Consider the following 24,254-nt stretch of genomic DNA (forward strand, 5'->3'; position numbering starts at 1 on the left):
CTCACCTGCGCAGGCACTGGCTCACTGTGCGGGCACTTGGCTCACCACGTGGGCACTGGCTCGCCACATAGGCATGCTTTCTCCTCTTTTCACCAGGAGGCCCCAGGGATCAAACCCAAGTCCTCCCATATGGTAGGGAGAAGCCCCACCACTTGAGCCACATCTGCTTCCCAGTGGTTTCATTATTAGACGCATACCCTGTGCCCATGCCTACCATATCCCTGGCTGGATGTCAGAGTCTTGTGTCTTCTTGTGGCACCTTCAGTTCAGTTTACATGATGGGAGTTCTGGCAGGTGCCCCCATGAGGCATTAGGGAGCCGGAGGTGATGAAGCTGGTCCTTTGCTGTCTTGAAGCTCACAGTGTGGTGGGTGCGGGTTGGGGAAGATAGGCACACAATCACCTAACAGAAAACCCAGCTTCTCCAGTCTTTGTTTCCAAATGGCCTCAATACATGCAATGAAACTCCTTTAAATAAAAAAAAACCTTGGCTGCATGTCACCATCCAATGTTCATGTGATTAACATGGTGCAGGCCTGGGTTGAGCTTGAATCAAAGAAAATCATAATTAAAGCCTCCTATCACTTAAGTGGAAGGGATTTATGCCAATAGCAACAAAAAATGTATAAAGAACATACTATGCACCAAGGAATGTGCTGGATATGAAGATGCTTTTGGCCTAGCTCAGAGAACAGTACCTACTCTACCCTGATGACAGAGGTTAGGAAGGCAAGAGCTAGGCTTGAGGAAGAGCAGAGAGGGGAAGGGCAACAGGTGACATCTGAGCTGAGCTTTGAAGACGAAGACAATTTCATCCAGAGGGCAGGGGGTAGAAAAGCAAAGGCAAGAAAGAGGCTCAGCTTACTGGGGGACCAGGCTCTGGTCAGCAGCCACGTGGGCAGGATGGCCTGAGAGCAGAGTACAGAGGCCTTGAGTGCCATGCTCAGAAGCTTGGAGGCTGCTCTGGAAAATGGGAGTTTTTAAGGATTATGAGAAGAGGGATGACAGGATCATATTCATTTTAGAAGCCAAGTAAAAGTTTAGGGGATTGACTGACTAGAGGAGGAACAAGAGGAAGCAGCGATCAGGCCATTAGACACTCAATGGCTACTTCGTTGAACGCCACATGCCAGAGCTCTGGGGATACTAGGGTGAGAAGGGAAGGCCTATGCCCTCTTCTCATGGAGGTTACATTCTAATCATTAGAATCTAATGGATGAGTGAGACAAACAAGACAAGCAAATAAAGGAGCCTGAGAACTAACTTCAGAATGGCAAGTGCTATGAAGGAAATCAAGCAGGGTGCTGTGGTAGTCATAGGGGAAGGGGGATCATTTAAGCTGGGTGGCTAGTGGGAGCCTTGCTGAAGAGACAACATTTAATCAAAGGCCAGAAGGATGAGAACTATGATCAGTGTATCAAGGCAGAGGAAACAACTCAGGTAAAGTACTAGTGAGAAGGATGAACTTTGTTTAAAGAACATGGAAAGGAGGCCAGTATGGCTAACCAAAGTGGGAAGTAGGGAGAAAGGCAGGAGACCAAGGAATCTAGACAGGAGTGCAGTGCCAGCTCTTAATTTCTGCATGAGCTTATATAAGCAAAGCACTAGGAACACTGGAGCTTTGCAGTGAAAGGGCAGATTCACCTCAGCAGCCAGATCGCCTGGATTCAAATCTGATCCTGCCAATTCCTACTTATGTGACTTTGGGCAAGATATTTTACTCTCTCTGCTTCAATATGGGAATAACAGTACTGTCAAGCCTGGGATTTGATTTCTCCCTCCTTATAATCTAAGTTAGCCTGTTACTGTTTCATGGATGCTGGGAGAAGACAGGAGACTAGGTCAGAGAAAAAGGACTTTATTACTCACAGTACAGCAAGTGGCATGAGCCGTCAGCTCATTAATTGGTTCCCCTGACCCCCAAGTCGCATGAGGGAGGTATAGTCATGGCCTAGATGGATGCATGCATGCAGTAGGTCTGCACTGAGGCTGAGGAACACTGAGCTTGTGGATTCCACCCTATTTTATAGCAGGTAATAAGCAAGCATACTCTTTGTGGCAGGATATATGACCTCACTCCTCAAGCTTGCATGCTGCAAACACAAGCCCCAAGGGTGGCCCTAACAGAGAACAGTTAGGGCATTGCATTCTTGGGATACCTGGCAAGAACTGTAGGAGTACAAAGAGCCTGCCAAGCACCTACCTGCCCTACAGGTGGTCAGGAAGTGCTTTAAACAGTGCTCTGGGTCAGCCATTATTACTAGGGGTGGCAATATGGATAAAGGCAGGCTCAAAATTGTGTCATTTACGTAAGAAATGGAAAAAAATTAATTTAGTAAGTATTTACTGATATTTACTGTGTGCTGGGCAATGGGGATAGAGCAATGCACAAAGCTCCTGATCTCCAGGAGCTTACATTGTGGTACAAGGAGAGAAACCACAAAGAAACTAGTAGGGAACCATGTTACATGGCCTTGTAGACCTCGATAAGGACTTTGAGCTAAGATGAGAAGGCACTGGATGGTTTTATACAACGGTACATCATGATCTAACTTACGTTTTAATAGGGTTATACTCGTAGCTGTAGGGGAATAGACTTAGGGAGCTGGGTATTGCTGGAGTAAAGATGGAACAGGGAGATAGGAGACTAGAGACAGGTTTGGGAGAGTAGGCCATGCCCATGTTGGGTGGCAGTGTGTGGGGGTACACTCATTCACCTTAGCCTGCCACAGTACGACATTCAAGTCAACAGGTCTCGAGACTCTTCTGTGGTCGTGAATACTCCAAAGTTCAAGGAGGCCAACTGAAAAGTATCCTACTTTGGATGTAATCAAAAGGGTGGCTGCTTCAGGGTACTGGAGATGGCAGCAGGTTGAGGAGCAAATAATTGGAGTCAAAGAGTGTTAGCTTATTCCACAAGTGTGTCATGGGGATCTTGCAAAGTTATTTTTTTAAATGCATCAAAAGATCGAAGCATGTTTAAATGCTGAAGGGTATAGTAGAGAGGAAAAAGGTTGGTCATGCAAGAGAAAAGAACACAAAGCAAGGCACCTGAGAAGGTGGCAAAGAACGGGATGCAGAGCACAGGTAAAAGGGTTAGCCTATGGTATGAAGATCTCTTCCATTCTAACAGGAAGGAAAGGAAAAGAATGGGGATGAGTTCAAGCCGCTCTCTAGATCACGTAGCAGCAACACATTCATTCAGGGAGATCCTGTCTGAAGGCCTAAGTTTTCTTCATGAAATAGGAAGCAAGATCTGCTGAGAAAGTCAAGTTAAGGGAAATGGAGATTTGTGGAGAGTGGATAATAAGGAAAATTTCAGAGATTTGGGAATTATAAGCAGAAATATCATGGCAGCGAGGGAAAAGAAAAGGGCTTAGCTCGACACTCAGGGGCGTTTTCCACATTTAAGGAAAAGGCAAAGGAGGCTGGGTAGCACCAGGAGAGCAAGGGGAAAGCAGTGACAAAGAAGGCAAGGGGACGAGCACCAAAGGCTTCAAAGTCTAGCAGGGAGGAGGACTCAAAGGGGACCCCGGGAAGGACAGTTTCTGAGATTCGGTGAGGGCAACAACTCTGAGCCTAGGAAAGGATGGAAGGCAAAGAGGTAATGCCAAGAGATTTCAGAAGCAGAAGCACAAAAAGCAGCTTCTGGAAAGACTGGAGCTCATCAACTAGAGGAAGCCACAAAGAGAAGTTTACACAGTCCCAGGTTTTGGCCTCATTTACCTTATAGCTTACCATGATTTATAATATTTTACATTTTTAGGACATGGTTATGGTTTTCCTTCTTTTTCCCTCATCTTAAGAAGTCCCATCCAGGTTTTATCTTTTGAGCCTCAGAAGGTTGCAACAGAGAACAAGGATCCACACACAAGCCAAAGGATGGTGTTTCTCTCTTTTATTTAAAAACAGTGCTTCATTACCATTTGCAAAGGCAGAGGCAGTGCTCCTCCTTTGCTTAGAGTTTATAAAAGCCAGCAACATGATCAATAATTTATACACATGGATAGTAATACAAAAAAAAATAAGGAATAAAAGCTAAAGATCTAACTACTCCGACCTTCACAATTCCAGCTACTTGATAATAATAGGAGTAACCCAATGAATACTGTATGGTCTGAAAGCTACTATACAATATGATTCTTAACAAGAAGGGAAGGTAATTAGAGACTGTCACAAAGCCCTGGGATGCTTCTCTGGAGTCAGCAGGGAAACAGGACCCTGGGCAAGCAGCTCGGGTGTCCTAGGAAGTGATTCTGGGGAGGGTAAGAGGGAAGGAAAGAAGGCTAGGTGGTCAATTATACAAGCATCCCCACAGGATGCCCCCCCCCCCAATTCTCCAAAGGTACCTGTTTTGCCATGGCAAGGGGAAGGGCTGGGGAAACCACAGGGTTCCAACCCTGCCATGGGGAGTGGGGAGAAGAGGGGAGCTTCGTGGCATTTTTAGCCTTGCAAATGAATTGGACTGAAAAGCTCAGAGACACAGGTAAGTCAGCCTGTCAGGGACAGGAAAATGTCACTGGCTCTTTATCACTTTGCAGCCCTAGCTTACGTGTCAGCCCCAGGTTTGCTCCAGCTATTCACAAGCAGAATTAAAACACAAGAAAAAATATCCCTTAGGGAAAAAAAAAGAGGATCAATTCATCACTCGATAGATAATACAGCCAAAATGAGCTGCCAAAAACAAGCACACACACACAAAAATACTGTGAACAGAAAGATACAAGAAAATAACTAAGCTGGGAGTCTTGATGGGGTATAATAGACATTGCTTAAAGCACTTATCAGTCCCCAGAAAAACCAAACCAAAAAACATTTTCAAAAAATCCAAAAGTTCATGGACCCCCTGGGAATCTGGTGGTGGTAATAGGGGCAGGGGGTGGGGAGAGAAAAGAGAATCAACGTTCCCTTTTTGCTTGCCGGCAGCGTGAGCTGAGCCCTCACGTGGCCGGCATGTATATAACTACCAGACAAATGGGACCGAGTCTCTACTGCTGGCAGTTTCCTTAAAGGCAAGGTTTGCGTCTTGGCTGATGAGCAGTTCTCTCAGTTACCAATCCCTGCCAACCAGCACTACCATGGCTGAATTGATCTACCGTTTTCCTGAGTAAACTGTAACTGGCTACAGTTTCGGTAACATGGAAAAGAACTCAGCTACTACAGCCAACTGCGATGCTTCAGGAATCCCTTCCATCCCTCCACTACTCCTTCCTAGTGCATTCAATGCAGGAATTTGATAACTTGCTGTAGTCCGGTCAGTAAGACTTACTTTCAAAGAAAAAGTGCCAGGGACTCTACTGTATTCACTAAACCAGAGGGCACACGCTGGCTTAGGACACCCAGAGCCTACTTGGAGAGGGCCCTGTTTCATGCTTTAGCTCTTGGATGGCTATTGCCTTGTTGATCAGTAAAGCAAGTATGAAGGGAGTACATAGGAAAAGGGGAAGTGAGGGAAGAGGCTTGTGGACAGTAACATTTCCAAAAAATAGTGTTTTATGCAACAAAGAATCAAGTTTCACTGGTGTATACTATAAATGGCCAAACATTTTCAAGAGCATGGCAAAATAACAACACAAATTTACATCTGATGTTCACCTTTCCCACTATTTTTCTCCTATCTTAAAACAGTGCAAACAGGTAACGTAAATGCTTTTAAAACACCACAACCCCTTCCCCACCCCCCAAAGTCCCTCTCCTCCTAGTATCTGGGGGAAAAAACTGCAATTCTGCAAATGCAACTGTGCTAGAGGATTTTAAGCAGCAGAAAACTGGTTGGACTTGGCAAAAGGGGAATAAGGTTCAACATTTCCCCTTTTCCCTCCTTAAACGTCTTAGTGCTTTCCAGATTGTCCCTTGGTAGGCTTTTTTCTCCTGCCAGGGTGGGGAAAGGGTAGGGAGCGGGGAGTAGGGGTGGGGATTTATCATGCCCTTCTTGCATATCCTTGGGAATGCTTCCATCCTGGTTTCACTCCCTCATATTTGGAGGATAATGTCTAGTTACAGGATGGTGGTGACTGACTTATCTGCTATGCCTCTAGTAAAGTATAACCTAAACTAAGGGCAGTTCAGCCCCTGAAGTGTCACACGTTTTGAGGAAAAGCTGCTAGCATTGATTTCTATGGAAAAGATCTTCACTAGCTCCCCTTAAACTAAGAGTAGAGCCCCAGTCTGCTTCTTTTTCAAGGAAAAAAAGGTGGACTCAATTCAGACTGTAGCTGTTGGAGGATGATGGTGGTAATAGGTTTTTATAAAACCTCAGAGCCTTAAGAATGATGAATCACAAATGTCTAATCTGGGTTAATGCAAGTTGAAATTTAACACAAGGAATTCTGGAAAAGATCTAAGGGCAGCTCTCTGGGCTGAGAGAGGGATATTCAGATAAAGGTTTTTCACTAGAGGTCTCCTCAAAGGAGTCGTGCTTCTAAGAGTAAAATGCTTAGTATAGAAAGTCCAGATCATGAACTACAGTAAAGCTGTGAAAATCACTCATGTACTGTGATTCAGTAGCAATAATTTTTTATGGAATTATCAACCAGCATCCTCTAATGAATTTATATGATGGCACACTCTCTTCTGACTGTTCTTAATCCAATGAGAACTAGAGTTGGAATATACAAGCATGGATGCTTCAAGGAACCTGCCTCTGTTTGGAATCTCAACATTCAAAAGTTGATAGGGAGGTTGACACCATGAAATCTAGGTGCTTAGGAGAGTCCCCGTTTTCAGCACTTACCATGAAAATCAAAGACCCTTTAATGAAAAGCAGAACTCCATTCAGTCTCTCTTAGAAAAGGGAGCTGGAGGAAGCAATATTAAAATTCATTCCTGGAAATTCAGGAGAAACCCACTGGAAAACACAGAGCTTGCCTGCGGGGTGCTCAGCCAGAACCCGCTGAACTGAAATGCACGCGCTACTTCCAGCTGAAGCTTCTGCCTCTTTCAAGAGGGCCAGGAGAGCTGCTTTCTCTACCTTTCCCATCATGCTTCTCTCTTTCTAAGAAAAAAGATGAGAAAAATTCTTATACACATTCCCCTGTTCTCCCCACACTGCTACAGGTACAACATTTAGAATTTGGCCTAGTCTCGACTTAAGTGACTTGCCACTTTGTGAGAACGGCCCCTACTGGAACATGACAAAAAATTTCTCTCATTTTCTGTAGTAAGTAAAAGCTCTTCCTCAAAACAGAAACAAAAGAAAGAAAAAATCCTCCCTGCCCCCATTCCCTAGAACTGTAAAAGTCCCATGTCCCATTTTCCCCTCCTCTAACTAAAATATTTATATACATACAACAAAAATTGTCTTAACAGCAACAAACCAAACTTTGGCTGGGGGTATGGGGTGGGGTTTAAAAAAATGGTCAATGGACTGGGCAGTTTAGTGTCCTCTTTTTCTACGTATTTCTCCCCAGACTCAATAATAATTGCATTGAAGCCTCTAGCTTCCTTGATGTCTCCTCTAGTTTCAGACACAGCCTCTCTCCCAGTTATCAGGAGAGAGAATTCTGAAAGGAGAAAAGATATGTATTATACACAACAGGCCTGCACCCTCCCAGATATAACACTCTGCTTACAAAGAAGGCTTGATGTTGCCATATGTCAGCATTTTAATTCAGGGACATGAACCAGTTACCAGTCAGGAACACGTGTGGAGGCAGGTGTAAGAAACAAAACAAAACAAATCAAAACCAAACCCATAACGAACCAGAAGCTCCATGTCTCTGAATTACTCCCTTTAGCAGCTATCCCTTGGGTGAAAGGTCACCCTAGTACCAATGTGAATAGACCAGGGAGCCAAACAGACCGTGCTTTTCTATTTTCTAATGCCTTCATTTTGGAAATGCTGCAGGATGCTTGCCTTTATCTGTAATAGCCAATAGCTGGAAGAGAAACACTTTCTCTCCCATTTTGATGATCTGTAAAATTGAAGCCAGAGAGCAAGAGCAATGACTTACTGACATGGCCATGGAATGACTCTTTCTGGCACTATATAAGATCCTTGCCATTTCAGATCCTCCTTCCAGGATGGGAGGGGAGCAATGTCAGGGGCTCTGGGTTTTGTACCAAGTGGTCCAGGTGCTCAGCTGGATGTTTTTGGAGGATAAGAGAAGCTGGGTGGAATGGCCACAAGGACTCACGACTGTGGATACAGAGATGACTCATAAAGGCTCTGGAAGATGAAAATTCCTATGGCTTTGAAGCTAGTACAAAGTGCCTTTGCCTTTACTTACATGTCCTAATCACCAAAACTTCCAGGGACAGCTGACTTTGTGCTTTATCTTTTTCCAACAGACTTTATATTTCTTATACTTTGTAGTGACTTTACTGATGCAAGAGAAAACTAAGGCCTATCAGAGTGATTTGCTGAATATTATCTTATCTCCCTTTCTCTTCCTCACTGTTTATAATGGTTCTAAACAATTTGTACATCTAATCCTCCAGCTGTGTCCAGATAGGTGGAGGAAATCTGGCCACTGGCTATTCTTCTGTCCCTGGATCCAAAACTCCTGAATCCTGGGAACATGGAAGCAGGGTATTAATAAAAGGACAGATAATTAAGCTCGGGTTCCATTAAAGGGGAAGAAAGCCAATGGGAGCGCTAGGATTACAGAAAAGAATGACCTTTTTCATACTCCAGAGTTCATTCTGAGATTGGTTTCCTAATGAGGTGCTTATTATCCACAGTCTGAAAGCGTATTTGGAAATATTAATACTTAATTCCAAAAACAATGCCAACTGTCTCAGGCTGTGCATATAAGATGATTGTAAAAAGAATGGAGAAGACAGGAGGGAGGAGGAGAGGAAAGCATCTTTTTAGTTATCCTGCTTTGCAAGCACAGATTCCTATCATCTATCAGCATGTGGATTCCAGCCACTGCCAATCAGAATTGCCTGCGAGAGATCAGAAATTCAGAAGACTAGAAGAATATCCTGTTGTGGAAAGGAAAGAACATCTTTCTCTCCCACTTCTGCTTGTCCCCCAGTCATTCAGCACCAGATACACTTTGGTAATCCTGCCTGCTGATTTCTGATCAGATGCATTTATCAGGTCCTAATGTCTCTCCTTCCTCATTAACTGCCTCTTCTGTGATTGACAGAATAAGCTAAGCATGGACATACAGACATGAAAATGCATTATTTTTTTTTTTACCACAGTTAAAAGAAAAAAGAAAAAAAATGCACAATCTTTGGAACAAAAGAATTAAAGGCAGAAATTTAAAGGAAAAATACATATTCAAAGAACATAGTGAGGTATAAAAAAGTATTCTCTCTTTTTTTGTGTTTTTTTTTGTTTGTTTGTTTTTCCTCTTCATCTTGCTATAGAGTTCCTCTACTAGTAAATATTGCAATAGCCAGGCCTCATGAACTGGGGGGCTGTCCCATTTGCAGGGGTCTCACGTCACTTCAGTAGGGGGCAAATCGGCTGTAGCCACCTCGGTACAAACTCGCCTGCAATAATGAGAGACATAAAAATAATTTAAAGTTGATGAGAGGAGCATTAAAAATGAAGAAAAATGTCCTGGGAAGGGAGGTAGAAAAATAGCTTCCTTTGAAGCCTAAAAGCAACTGATTAGATGTTGCCCCACACAGTGAAGTCAGGAAACTAAGTTCTATCTCTCAGATGCTCATACCAGAATCCAACTCATTTATTTGCTGGTCTGATATTCTCAAGTAGAGAGTATGATGACGGTTTCTATTTAATTATGTACATTTCATTATTTATATGAATTGGCACAGAAGGGAAATATTGTTTAAAACTAGATGTGCAAATTGCTTGATTTTTAAAAGCACTGTCTTTCTTTACCTTGATCCATCATTACAATCCTGGCCTGAAAGAGCCTGCTGATTTGACTTCTTTCTTGCACAGTCCCTGTTACTAGTACACGTTTTACTTCTGCCCATTATCTTTGGCATGTGTGGTCACAGCCCATGTTTTAGATGGTCCTGTATTTAAACCTGAGTTATTCAACTAATATAATCTACAGAATACATCAACTAGGTTATTTCTTGACATATCCTAATTCATATATATAGCTGGGGTTTTAACTGGGTTTTACTCTTTTTTTTTTATCTTTACCTAATGACTGCTTACCTTTTTTCAATTTTAAGTTCTTTGGGAATGTTTCTTCCCCTTGGTTATTCCTTCAATAAAGGTCTTATATCATAAGTAAATAAAACTTCAGGAACTTCTGTCACCGTCTTTATATTATATGTCTTCTCTTCAATTCTAAACATTCCCCCAGGACCCTGTTACTTCTTTCCACAAATCTTCATTAGTAGAAACTTAGTGTGAGAAATGATGGACCCTCATATTCCTTTAAGTCTTAAATTTTATGCTATGTTCTGTCTCTCAGACAACTTCTCCCCTTTCCGGAGACAGCTTCTCTCATTTCCAGACAACTTCTCAGTTTTATTTTGGATTACAGAGACTTCCTGGCATTTAGCGCTGTCACTGTGGAATGGTCTATCTTCATAGCCAGTGAGTTTCCATCACTGGCATTGGAGATAGCCAAGTCAATACCTGAATAAGCATAAGAATACTGCAGTGAGGATCTAAATTTGTGTAGGGGACTTTTTCTATACCTCCATGAAAACACCATATTCTGCCAAAAATGGTATCAGTAAAATATCAAGCTATTTATTATTCACTTGGCTACCTAGTACTATCTATCAGAAAGCTTAGGAATAGCAGAAACATCCTTTGGCACCTGCATTTGAATTTTATGCACAAAAGTTTTTGAAAAGCTTACAGTGAAAGCTGGAGAGCCTTACACCTCCAAGTCTTGGCCAACACCTATCGCACTCCTTAAAACTGTGTCAAGATAAAATGTCAACCTGTTCCCCCTTCCTTTCCTCCCAAATGTTGCCTTTACTCAGGGCAGACTGTCACTGTTCATTCTCTCTAGGTGCCCTTAACTCGACTACGTGCTGCATACTATAACACACAGATAACTACACATGTCTTTAATGCTTTGGCCAAGGAGAAATGGCTGAATTTATGATCTCCCTAGATATTTTGTAGTATGTAGGTAAAGTCAGAAGAAGCAAAATAGTTTATTAATAATGAAAGGTATATATACTTACCACAGCGCCAACTCCATAGCTAGCGGCAGGGGCAAGGGCATGGTAGGGGTCTGCTGTATACACCCTGCCATAACTGCAAAGAAGAAATACAATCAGAGAGATACAGGAAGGCTTGTTATCCAAAAGCACTAAAGGCTTGACTGTGCTGAAGACCTGTATGTAATTTGGTCTTGGACTGCGATTAGGAAACTGGCAGAATGGAAAAAGCATGTCTATTTCGACTCCAAAAGCATGTCTATTTCTACTCTGAAAAATTCTGAAGGACTTCTATAAAACGGAAAAGATGGAAGTTGTACCAAAGAATTGACAGGAACAATAGAAAGGGAGCACAGGAAGGAATCAGTGCCACTGGACTTTTGGCATGTTAGAGGCCACAGGAGAAGACCTCTGGAAAACCCAGCTTGCAGGTAGCCCTACGCGTGTTTTTAGAACTGAGAGGGAGGAAAGGTGGCTAACATTTTGGGACAGTATAATGCCCACAGCATTCCAAAGCTCACTTCTCACTGTTTTTTACATACCCATCGCTGTAAGCGGCTGCAGCAGCTGCAGCAGCTGTGGCTGCGGTTGCAGTAGCAGGCTGTGCATATCTGTAGGCTGCATATCCACCCTATAGGAGAGAAGAGAACTGACTTTACAGATACCTCTCCCCCCAGGAAGACAGATAAACATATACCCACCCATACAAAGACAGAAGTATACACACACACACACAGACACAGACATACAAATGGGAAGAAATGTTTCAAACTGCATCAGTCTACATGTTATTTCTCTAGTAGACAACTAAACTCCACCCAATGCAGAGATTTGCTTTCCAATTTGTGACTGTAGCAAATTCTCAAAATTAAGAAATGAAGATATGATTTTGGATTTGTCTCATTTCACAGTCTTTGTTGCAACTATCAATAGGGAAAATATTTATAGAAAGTTGGGAGAATTGTGATGAGAAATGTAAATTATAGAATTAAAATACCTTAAATTTGTATGTGTTAAACTTCAAATACTCTGATGCTTCTTCAGATTGATTTACTGCTGAGAGACCACAGGATATAACAGAATGTTCCAATAGAGATCTATGCTCCATTGGGCCTAGCCTGTTTACAAAAAGGCTACCTAAGATCATCAAAATATTTAGGAAAAAACAAAAACAAAAACAAAAACAAACCAAACAACATAGATCAGGAGCTGGCAAACCATGGCCTGTTAGACAATGTAGCCTGCAACCTGTTTCTAAAAGCAGTCATGACAGAGTCCATATGACCCACAAAGCCAAGAATACTTGTTATCTTATCCCTCACAGAAAAAAAAGTTTGCCAACCCCTGATGTACATTTCAGACTTAATCATATCAAATCAGGAATGGCTGAAGATCTTCTGGATTCAAATAGATCAAGAGGGTTTTTATTCTCCCTCTCTACGCCCCCACCCCTCCAGGATTTAACAGTACTTATTTTCCTTCCCTAAAAGGTTTTGAGATTCTTACCCCCCCCAGAAATCCCTCCCAGTCCTAAAGAGTTTTAAATCACTGCCTCCTGCTATTACTCAAAATGTTTTTGCTGTCAAGGTGAACCTTATGTACTCTTTTGTAAAGTATTTCAAAGACACTCACAACAAATGCCACAGGAGACAGACTATTTAAAAAGTGCCAAGTCCTACTTTTTTTCCCTCATTCTTTACCCTTCTATAATTCATCTGAATTTTACCTAAACCTAATTCAGATGTGAATTTTTATTATTACTCATTCTACTAAATATAACCATGATCATTGGTCCATTTGACACCATTTCTATAGTGAACATCAGCCATTTTATTTCTATAAGTTAAGTGTATCCATTTCTCATGATATCCAAAGCTTCCTGCGTGTGCTACTTTCTTTCTTCCAAATGCTCAATTAGCTAAATCTACAAAAAAAATTTCAAATTTGCTTCTGTATCATTTCTTAGGGTTGAAACAAGTATTTTTTAATGGGACACCTGCTCTTTTTAGCCATTTCATATGGCAGCTTCCTGCTTCTTTTATTTCCATTCAAACCTTATTTTGGAACTATATATACTTTCTTGTGGGTTTCTAGAAGCTTTTTGTTTCTTTCTTATATAATATTTACCTTCTCTAACAGAAGAAACAGCATTTTGAGAGGAGTTTTACTATTGCTCTTTAAGTTTATGCTACTTTAAATGTTTATTTTAAAAATCTGATTCCAAGGTTACTCCTTCTTAGTTCTTTAAATGATTGACTTAGAAAACAACAAATTCTTCTACAGATATTCATATAAATAAGAAAATTCTAATTAACCTTACCACAAACACTGGCAATGAAATGATAATGGCTTTAGGGATCTGGGAAGCACCTCAGGGACTATTTGTGACTGACATACCATTTCCTTTGAATTCCTGGCCAGGTCTATGGGAATGGGCAGGTCAGATTAATTTGGGCAAAGATTTACATCAAGACCACAACACAGACATTGCAATATATATACTTAACTAATTTAAGTACTTCTTTACCTTATTTATTTTTTTAAGCTTCTAAAAAGGAAATGAAGAGGTAAAAGCATTTGTTAAACAAGGCAAAAGGTGGTCATTATCATTGAAATTTTAAGCTTTAAATAGACCTTGAAGGTTCAGTTTTTTTCATTACAAGCAGAGATGGTTCCATTAGTTTGGAATTAAAGTTTCCTATTGGGAAGTCTACAGCAGGGCTATCTTTAGTAGTAATTCTTTATAAATAAGGATAATTCAGCATTGTGTGGTCTGTCTCTCCAGTACTCTTTCAAACACCAAAATAACCTTTAGAAAAGTAAGAAGTCAAAGTAATAAAAGCAGTTAAAGCCTGATTTATGTTTACAGTAAATAAAACATTTAAAAACTGAAGGTCTGTGCCATAGGACAGAGGTATAAATTCTCATTAAGGAAGCTGAGGCCTAAAAGTGCTGATCAAGGGGAGATAGTCGGAGTGGAGATCCTAGGGTTGCAACCTCTCCAGGTTTTATGTCATATTTGAGTGTACTCATTTTGAGGGGAAAAAAGACTCTGAGTAAGCAGAACAAGTTCCCCTTGCTTTTCAGCCATTAGTCAGCAACTCGATGTTTAGTAATAAGCAAAACAATTCAAAAGGGGTTGGACTGTAAGGCCAAAGCTTATGGAGTAGTTTTCTTCTTTTATAAGTAAACTCTGACTGTGGAGTTTAATTTTGTGAGATTCTTTTTTATTTAAGTTAAAGAAAATAGGTCAGGGATGCAGATATTATTGACAACAAAATAATATCAGCATTAAGAAAAATCATATAAACAGCGTTTTTAAAAGCTGGTAATATTTCAGTCCAACTAATTACTTTATGATAATGGTGCTGAAGGAGAGGGGTACCTACCCTTAGTGTAGGTAGGTAAAATCCTGATAAATTAGTTTGGTAATTCATTAATGATGCTCAAAAGATTAGAAAAATTAAATTGGATAGCATGGATTTACTCCTTTTAGATATAGGCTAACTCCAGAGTACTTCTGCTACTGTTTAAATATAAAAAAATTAAAAAAATAAGAAAAAGAAAATTCAGATATATCTATTTCTATTCCAGATTTCAGAGTATACATAAATTACAGGCTGAGAAACTTTTCCCAACTTCCACTTCTACTAGCAAATCTGGAGATTTTCATGAAACATGAGAACAAAGTGCAGTTTGAAACACCAAGGTTTTCATTACTTTTTCTTAAGTCTCTTCAAAAAGAACAAGGGTGGGGAAGAGGGTAGGAGAGACAGGGTTCAGGCGTGGGGAGGGGATATGGCGCCACAATTATTAATCACATTAAAAACTAAGCATGCCAACATCTTGGAGCTAAAACAACCAGCAAAATCACCACGTTCAGACTCAGATTGGCTAACTATCTATCCCAGCATTCTCTTGGGACAGCGGTTTGCCCTAGGCTCTACCACAAGCTCGGTGAAGTACAGCCTCAATTACTAGAGCGTGCAGCCACAACGACCTGGTATTACGGAAACAGTCAGTCACCACTTGAGTTAACATTCCATACCCTAACGACTGGCCCCTCCCCAGCCCAAGGAAATAGTAAATCTTGCCCACCCTATCCCTGGCCCACACCACAATGTTAATAATTATAACAAGCAGTAACCCATCTGTTATATCAGAGAAGGGAACAGAGACTCCACTGAGAGATTTAGAGTGAGATGTTAACATTTCTTCAGCTGACTGCACAAACAAACAAACAAAAAAAAAAAAAAAGAGGAGAAATAATTCATTTGGAGATATGAAGTCATGAAAATAGCTGATGTGTATTGCTTTTAACCATGCACTGATGCAAAACTGAAGCAACCATTAATAATAAAAATTTAAAAGAACATATGTATTTACACACAATCAGACCTGTTTGATCTGAAGCAGTTTGCAGAGTCTATCTGTGTATGATTTGAAATAAAACAAAAAATGGGGATTAGCATGGCCACAGCACACCCTAATGTAGAAGGGCACACACAGACAGCTTTTAGAAACTCTGATAGCTGGATAAATTTGGCATGACATGCCCCTTTTAAAAGAATTACTTCCTTCCTCCTTTGTAATTAATTTGAGTGACTCCCAGTGTTTTAAAATGGGACAGCCCAATGCTATACCATTCCTGTTCAACCTTCCTGACCCTGCTAACATAATTCAGCCTTGACCCACAGCACTTACTCATTCGCTTGCCCTCTGTCAACATGCTTGAGTCTGATCAACAGTGATCCAAAAAATATTTCCTGTATTTAAGAAGTATGTCATTTCACAGATTTGTAACAAACCCTGACTTTGACTTTCAGCTTTTTCAAAGGAAAATGATGTTACCTTTAAGATCCCTTTCCATAATGACTTTTGACATTATCAAATATAAGGTTTCAGTTTTCCATGGTTCAATGTCACTTCCACTCTGAATCAATTTTATTACCTAATTAACTTTATAAAGTTGCTACTGTGACCACACGACTTTCCTGCAGTTTGTAGCTGTGTTCTCAAGTAGGACAAAATGGATGGGTTCTATGTGTCATCCCTCCTATAACTGACCTATATCTGCATATTTATTAGTTTAACTCATATTGGCAGACTTTCCCCCCCCCTTTTTTTGTGGTACAGTTTTAAATATTTTTTTTTTTTAAAGATACATATATCACACAAAAGCCCTTGTCTTGATTTTAACCTAGGCTTTAATTTTATTCTTTTTTTGTTTTTGTTTTACATTAAAACAGGACTTTGGTGAGCATGTGATGTCAAGACATCTTTCTACCTGGAAGACAATGACATTATGTGACACCGAGGAGAAGAGTGTGTATACCAAGACCAGCAGACAGAAATGAAAGCTTGTTGCCTCTATGTGATGTAAAGCTCTAACAGCTATAAAAACTGGCAGACCAGGGAATAGTATAATGTAACTAAGGAGCAACCTGAGTGTGGGTGTGAGGAGGAGGAGTGTTAAGGGTAAAATAACTACAGCAGAGAAGAGATCTAGTCCAAATAGCCTGGGTTTAAGACTGTGCCGCTAGGATTGGATCATTTTTTTTGTCTTTTCCAGACTTCCCTTCACCCGGGCTGAGAACCACTGCTCAATTCTGAACATGCATGAGGGGCTCTTTAGGAGCTGTTAGAATCCTTATTTGGCAATATGATACTTTTGATTAAGTGTGAGTAACACAGACCTGAATTAAAAAACTTATAATAATGGTAACATTGTTATTGCTTTTGCTTGAGAGGCCTATCTATTTTGAAAAGTAGTTATGAAAAATTTTAAAGGAAAAGTGTTCAAACTTATATTCTTATTCTTTAAAATGAGGTAGGGGAAAAATTGTTATGATCAATGCAGTATCTTCCACTTATTATTTCTGTGGAAGATGAGAGATGATCTTAGGTCTTTCCTGAATTAAACTTTTCAAATACTACTATTCCATATCACACCAAATTAGTTCTATCCAAAATCTTACTGGGTAGCCACATATTTAAATAAACTAACTGGATTATGAAGTCATTGACTGTTTTCTTCCTAGCATCCAGCTATCAGTAAACCTTCTAAGAGTGCATTATTACCCAAATGAACTCACTGTCCTTCCTTTAAGGTGAAAGGAAAAGAGGGCAAGGGAAACACATACCTCAATTTTAGAGTTCCAACATGTCTAGATTTTTAAGGCAACTTTCAACTTATGAAACAGCACAGTCCAATTACTACTCTAATTTCAGGTCCCAATCTGGGATTCACAAGTCCTACTTCCTCCATTTTCTCATTTCTAACACAGTAGTAAGAAAATGTCCCTTACTACTAAGATCTCCAAATATAAAAGACCATTTTAAACACCACGGATAAATGTGACTGAGAAACTTAAAGAGGTGGCAGTGATGGGATAGTGCACATAACACGCCTGGTGCGGATATGTGACTACGGGACAAGAGCACTTGATTTTGGAGGAAGTGCCACTGTGTGTGAAAGTCGACTGTGTGCACTGCTGTGGCAGCAGGGCTCAGATCACACGCTCACAAGTCTTGACTGTCCAAAAAAGCCTCTGTTCCCATCTCTAACGTGGAGCTGGAATGGTTAGTATAATTCAATTTTTTCACTGCAATCCACAATCTGATTGATTGGCAGGTCACACTTGGCACTCCTACCTGAGGTATTTTAGCGCTAATGATTGGTTCCTGTAAGACTATTCTATAACAGAACACAGGAAGAGCAGTTCAAAAAACACAGCTGTGGAAGGAAAACAATCATACAAAAAGCCCACTAAGGGGCCCACCAGCCTTTTCTTTCCTTTGGATGCAAGCATGCTTTTCAACGAATGAGCATTAGAAGCAGTTTGTTATCCCATTTAAAAAGTGAATTAGGGTGAACCATGCCTTTTCTACTGGTCAAAAAAAGAGGGGGATGGTGGGATGGACACATCACCTGTCTTGCCCCATTCCCAATTTCCATCACAGTGGATCTCTTTACAAATTATGGACATAGTTGCTAGACCAGCTCTCCAGAGAGGAATGTGCCATACAATAAATAGAAAGGAAGAAAATAGCTAACAGGGACCACTGTCCAAGAATAGAACAGAGACAGGGATTTAAAAAAACTCTACCATTAAAAGCCAAAATGAATATAAATTGAATAAAACCAGCAACTTAAACCTTTTCCCTTGTATCTTTCTTTTCCTTCAAGTTCTGGAGTTCTGGTTCAATGCACTTTACTAGATAAACCTGCCACTGTCCACTGTCTGTTTTCAACCTGCATTTCTGAGGAAATAACTCGACTTAAACTGATAGAATCCCACAGATGGAAAAACAGACAGGGAGAAGAGCCCACTCAAGGTAAAACAGGGTTTTTGTTTGTTTGTTTTTTTAAGAAGCATCCTTTTGCTCCCTTACATATTGGAATAAGGACTATAAAGTTTTAAAAGCTGTAATTATATTTAGGCCTAGCTCAACAGTTACCTCATAATGTATTCTTGTTTTTCATTAGTGGGCTTGGATATTATTTCAGCACTAGTCACTGACTTTTGTTTCCAAGTAACTCTGCTTTAAGGTAGGAACTAAGAAATGATAACAACATTACTGTTAATTCCTTTCATCACAAGGTACCACTCGTCTATCTATAGGCAAGATCACTGAATTAACCATTTAACTTGATAAAGTAATCCAGATAGTGCATTAAAAAAAATCCTAGAGTGTTTTCTGGATAGGTACAGAAAAGCCATCTCTCTCTTAATAAAATCATACATTGTGGACTAAGAAAAGGAGAGAACGGTAAACAAATATTTGCTTGGTTGACTTACCAAGGTCATAGTAGGCAAATGTTAATAAGATGGAAATAGGTCATACTTTAAAATCCCCAAATAAGGAAGGTATTGGCGGGGGGATGGGACAGCACCTTGATTTAAGAAACAATCCGGATGGATTAAAATGTTTGCTCTAAAAGACCAGATTTCAAAGAAAACAACTCAGATAACATCAAGATGAATTTCATGAGAATATGAATACCAAGGTATATGGGACATGTACATGCTCAAATCATATGTAAATATGTATTATATAGTATATGTAATTTGGTATAAAATTGGATATATTCTCCTAATCCTCAAGTTTCACTGTGAGCATGGGGAAAGAGATATCTTTTGTCACTTCTTGAAAACAATCCGAGGAAAGAGGTGGACTCTAATTAAAGCACAAAGAGCGAATGAAATATGAATTATCTGGGTTTTATGCTCAGCTATACAACTGGTTTGTGTAATTACGGGTAATACACAATTTCTTTAAACTATAACTAAGAAGTGAGAGGTTGGATCAAATCATGGCTAAGGTTCCTTTAAGTATGTCTTAAATTCAGGCATACTTTGAAGGCCTACTATAAGCACAGGAGTATACAGTCACCTGCACCTCCAGATTGATTATCCTAGCTCTACTTTCTTTAATACACAGAGCCTCTAAGTGAATTCTGAAAGTACATTCACTTTTTTAGATAGCCAAAGAATCCCTGGCAGATTGTGGAAATAGCTTACCAAAAAAAAGATTCCCTTATTGATATTGGGAGCTAAGGGTATGTGTGTGTGAAAAGGGGTGGGAGCATTTCCAGACAATTCTAACCTATTCCCACAGAATAAATTCATGCAGGGAAATAATTCCCACAGAATAATTTCATGTTTTTTAATGACTTGGGTGGTTAGAACAAGCTTGCTTTCAGAAAAAGACCATTTGGTGAGATTCCAATAAAAGACTTCAAAACTCAAACTTTCACTCTTTGTCACTTAGATCACTTGTCCACATTTTAAATAAAACGTGACAAAACAAAAAACTTTAGCAATAGCTAATTTAAATTATGATTACATGTAAATGTGGCTGATAGAATCAACAAATATTACATGATAATTATTTCCCCCTAGACTACTCTTTAGAAAAAAGAGATTTGCTGGTTTGTGGGCCTTTTGATAAAGAAAGGCTTTAAGCACTGAATATATGGCATCTTCTTACTATTATCCATTGCTAACTGGCATCAGTTCCTTATTTCACTTTCACAGGATAACACTCTTAAAGTATGTAAAATAGGAAAATACACAGCTCAGAAAGCTTATTGCCACTACATAAATCAAAGCTAGAATGATCTAAAGAGAGACGTGAAATGAGAAGAAAAGCAAAAAAGGGAAAAAGTTGGTTTGAGGCTAAGCTAGTCCTGTTACTTATGTATGCAAATGATACAGACAGTAATAAAAGACTTTAAACCTGCTGATCATCTCACAAATAAATTAGTGGTGCACAGAACATCTGTGGGTATAGGGAATGGAAAAGAATATGTCCAGTAGACTGACCCCAGCAATGATCAGGAAACCCAAAGGCTTAGTTTTTGCACCCAGGGGCAAGCGCAGTGGCAGAGAAGCATGCTTGCATTCTTAAATATATAAATATATATATCCACGAGGAAAAAGAAAAAGAAAATTAAATAAATTATATTTTAAAAAAACCAAACCAAACCAAAGAAACAGAAAAAAAAGGCTGGCTTGTCAGGGGATGGGGTTGAGAAGGCCCCGGTGTGTGTACTTACATAGAGGTCAGCACCGTAAAATCCGTCCTGGTAAACCACACTGCAGAAAATCCACACAAAAACAAAAACAAAAACAAAAAAAAAAACAAAACAACAAAAGAACAGAAACACATTCCGGTTATTGAGGACGGCAGCATGCACATGCGCTCAACACAGGCAGGTGATGTATGAATACATAGCCCGGGCTTCAGGGCCAGAGCAAGTCAGTTAGGAAATGTGAAGGTGCACACGCACGTTACACAGCTCCAGGATATGCAAGGAGAGGGAACGGGATGCAAAACTGGAATAAATTACCTAGATTTTGACAATTAAGATTAAAACAGTAAAATGCACTCCCAGAAAGGCCTAATACAGTTATCTGGTGGACTGGAAACATCATCTTTTCGTATCTGGAGCATTTTAAAAAATAAGCCTGCACTAGGGGGAGGTTTTTCTTTAAAGAGCTTAAAATGGAGGTGGGGTAGGGGACAGTAGGCTTTACATGAAAAAAAGAAGGAACCCAAAGAATTTTATTAGGGTAGGGCAGGACACGTATGTGAAGTGTGTTTCAAAATTATATTTAGTATTTTGTTTTGTTGCATAAAAATATGAAAAATTTTTGACATCCATACATCACCTGCTTTTTACCCTGCACATTAGACATGCGATAAGATTTGGCTGATCACACAAGCATGCAAAGTATTATTATTCAGCATTTTAAGAACCAATGCAACACCTCAGAAAAACAAGTCAATCAATTCTGACCAAAGTAAACAGAGAAATGTAATTTAAAACAAAAACAAAAACAAAAACACAACCAAAAATACCCACAATGCATTGCTTTCACAAGCAGAGATAATGAGCTAAAGGTTAAGGTGATTGGTTCAAGGTCTAAGAATTGAAAGGTGCAGTGGGGATCCCAGATAGTAACAATATAATCCAGAGTGGGAAGGAGCAACTAGAAATTAAGGGTTCTTTTTGATCAAGTAAGAATTCATGGAATTCTGAAAAATGCAATTGATAATTGAAGTTCTAGATATGCCCAAGGAGCATACTATCCATTTAAAATAATAAAACTGAGAAGGCAGTTGGTTAGGAATAGAAGGATGTATTTTCTTGTTTGGAAAATTAACTTGCACCCAGCAAACAATGCCTGACTTTTCTTGTTTTTTTAAATCTGGAACAACACTATACTATTAAAATACAGATTTCAAACCTTTGAGGTATTTTTGTGTATTCAGATTTTCCTCAAAACATCATTTTGGGATTGAAAGACAGGGAAGTGCAGTAGAAATAAAGAAAAAAATTAATGCTTCATATCTATTAAATCGAGATTTGGCTATTTTAAATTAGAGGATCTGTTCATCATCTTTCCAACTAAAAAAGTTGGGAATTTTCACCACTACTTTCTCTGTTACAATATGCAAGCTAGAAGTAATATCATCACATCCTATTTTAAAAAACTCAAATGCGAAATAACTTGGATCTTATAGGTAGCTGATAAGTTTCTGGAGTCTATTCCCAATGGCATTTTGTTGTATTTTTAGGATAGTGTGGTCATACTTTGCAATGCTCCAAATGTGTTGTGCCTTTGTAGGACACAACAGGGAACTTAAACTTGTCTTTGAGGTTCAGTTAGCTAGGTTCTAGTCACTTTCACTGTCTCCAATTGCAATTCAAGTCTGATCTGAGAAAGAAATCTGCCTCTAAATGGTGTTTTAGTTAAAAGGAGACTTGCTCATGAGAAGGTTGATAAAATGCATAGCATTGAGGCCAAGTGGTGATTAATTAACTTTCAACTATTTCAGTAAGGGGATATAGGTAAAGATAAAAAAAGCATACCTTCTTTAGAGAAGAGTGGTGGCATTAAAAACATGAATAAATTTTACCCTAAATTCCATCATCCACTGGAAGCATTCACCTAAATTCTAGAATTTCAATATTCCCTATATTAAATACCACAGGAAACTACAACACAGTGATTAATGATGAAATTAGTTTACTAAGCTGATGAGCAATTCTAGGCCATTCCCCATAAAATACTGGACTTATTCCTTGCCATCTTCCAAGTAAACAGGTGGTTTAGTTAATAAAAAAGAAAACATGGGAAATCAGTGTCAATGTAATGCACAGAAATTGATATGATTGGACAAAAATATAATAATATCTTTGAGCAAATATATACCTGACACAGACTTGATAGAGCATGGGCTCTCAAGTTTGGCCAATATACTGAAATAACCTATATTGAATAGGAATGAATTCAACCACTTTAAAAAATAACTCAGGAATGTTACAAAATAAAGAAGTCCCATGTTTCTGGTGAGCAGTTCTCTTTGCAAACATGACGGTAAAGTCTCTTGGATTGAAATGGAAGAGGCTTCATGAATAATTTTCCTAGTGTGCAGAACTTTCAAAAGGTTCATTTTTATTTCACTTGAATATTTCTTGATGAAATAATACTGCATCTTTATTCATTTCTTTAAAGAGATGTCAGAGGTTGAAGGTCAAAGGTCAGTTTGAGAGAAAGAAGTATAAAATTAAAAGTAAGTAATGGCAGAAGATGGAGATGATGGAATGCATGGGATATAAACATCTATAAACTATAAACAAAAGTTAACTTCTGAAGTGGTTCCCTTTCAGTGGCTTTTGGAGTCTGCCCATTTCAATATGTATGCTTGCCTTGTCTAATAAAAATGCTTTAATTCTGTGAAATGGAGGACCCCAGAATGGTATGACCGTTTGTTTTATGAATGGATGCTGAGTTAGTTCACCTCACAGGCCAATTGTGCTGCCAGAAAAGGAGCTACAAAGGAGGCTTTTTCTTTTTATAGTTTAACTAAGTAGCAGCTAATAGGCTTCTTTGATGCTATACTGAATCCTCACTAAGAATCTGGAAAAAACAAAACAAAAAAAACCAACCCATCATTGGCAGAAAAAAGATGAAAAAGACAAATGCCACATCCTTGAAGAGAAAGTCCTTGGTACAAATGACTTGTAAAAATCTACTCTAAAAATATGCATTTTAGGCTCTGACACTAAGAAACAACTAAAAACAAAACCTATCTTTACTCCTTCTCCCCCATTCAATAGCAAAGGATTTATTTGTTGCTATGGAATCATTCCACTGCATGAGACACCCTCCACACAAAAATCAAAGGGTGAAGGATGCTCAGCTATTATTAGTTGTTTTACCATCACTCAGAAGCCAAGTGCAGTTTAATTCGTCCTACTTCTCCCTTTCTCCCTTGATTCAATTGGACATGGTTCATCTTTGAATTAACCACTTTTAATCCGTTTCCTACAAAGAAAGCAAATCCATTGTGGGTAACTAGCTCTGCTGCTCACCACCCAGGCAATGAAACCAAAGGGGGGTGGGGCATATGTGAGAGCTTTTACCCCAATTTGGGGTGGTAAAAAGGGGGTGAAAACAGCAGATTCAGTCTTATACTACAATCTTGAGTCCTATTTTGCTTCTCGGCAGTAGTGTTAATCCATGTTCATGCGATGCTGAGTGAACTCCATGCCAACACACTGCTAGTAAACACAAGACGGTTCTGGCTACCGTCTAAAGTCACTACCATGAAGGCTTAAGGTTACCAAAATGAAGACTTATATAAAGAATTGACATTTTGTTACATTCTGATGATGGTATA

General features: G+C 39.4%; 1 protein-coding gene across 50 annotated transcripts in view; it reads right to left on the reverse strand.

The window, feature by feature from the left end:
• Window positions 1-3,882: 3,882 nt before the first annotated feature.
• RBFOX2 (RNA binding fox-1 homolog 2) overlaps window positions 3,883-24,254 on the reverse strand; it is a 295,584-nt gene continuing 275,212 nt past the window's right edge. For 21 of the 50 annotated variants that reach the window (XM_058308693.2, XM_058308708.1, XM_058308707.1 and 18 more), the window contains 5 exons: window positions 20,620-20,659; window positions 15,456-15,487; window positions 11,600-11,688; window positions 11,082-11,154; window positions 3,883-9,446 (listed from right to left, as the gene is read on the reverse strand). In XM_058308693.2, the coding sequence (XP_058164676.1) occupies window positions 9,392-9,446; window positions 11,082-11,154; window positions 11,600-11,688; window positions 15,456-15,487; window positions 20,620-20,659 (289 nt within the window). In that variant the 3' untranslated portion in view covers window positions 3,883-9,391. Of the gene's footprint in view, window positions 9,447-11,081; window positions 11,155-11,599; window positions 11,689-15,455; window positions 15,488-17,711; window positions 17,755-20,619; window positions 20,660-23,806; window positions 23,900-24,254 lie in introns of those variants that run through there. The other 29 variants (XM_058308718.1, XM_058308714.1, XM_058308698.1 and 26 more) reach the window with 6 other exon arrangements.

This window comes from Dasypus novemcinctus, chromosome 12, assembly GCF_030445035.2.
Source record: "Dasypus novemcinctus isolate mDasNov1 chromosome 12, mDasNov1.1.hap2, whole genome shotgun sequence".
NCBI classification, from domain to species: domain Eukaryota; kingdom Metazoa; phylum Chordata; class Mammalia; order Cingulata; family Dasypodidae; genus Dasypus; species Dasypus novemcinctus.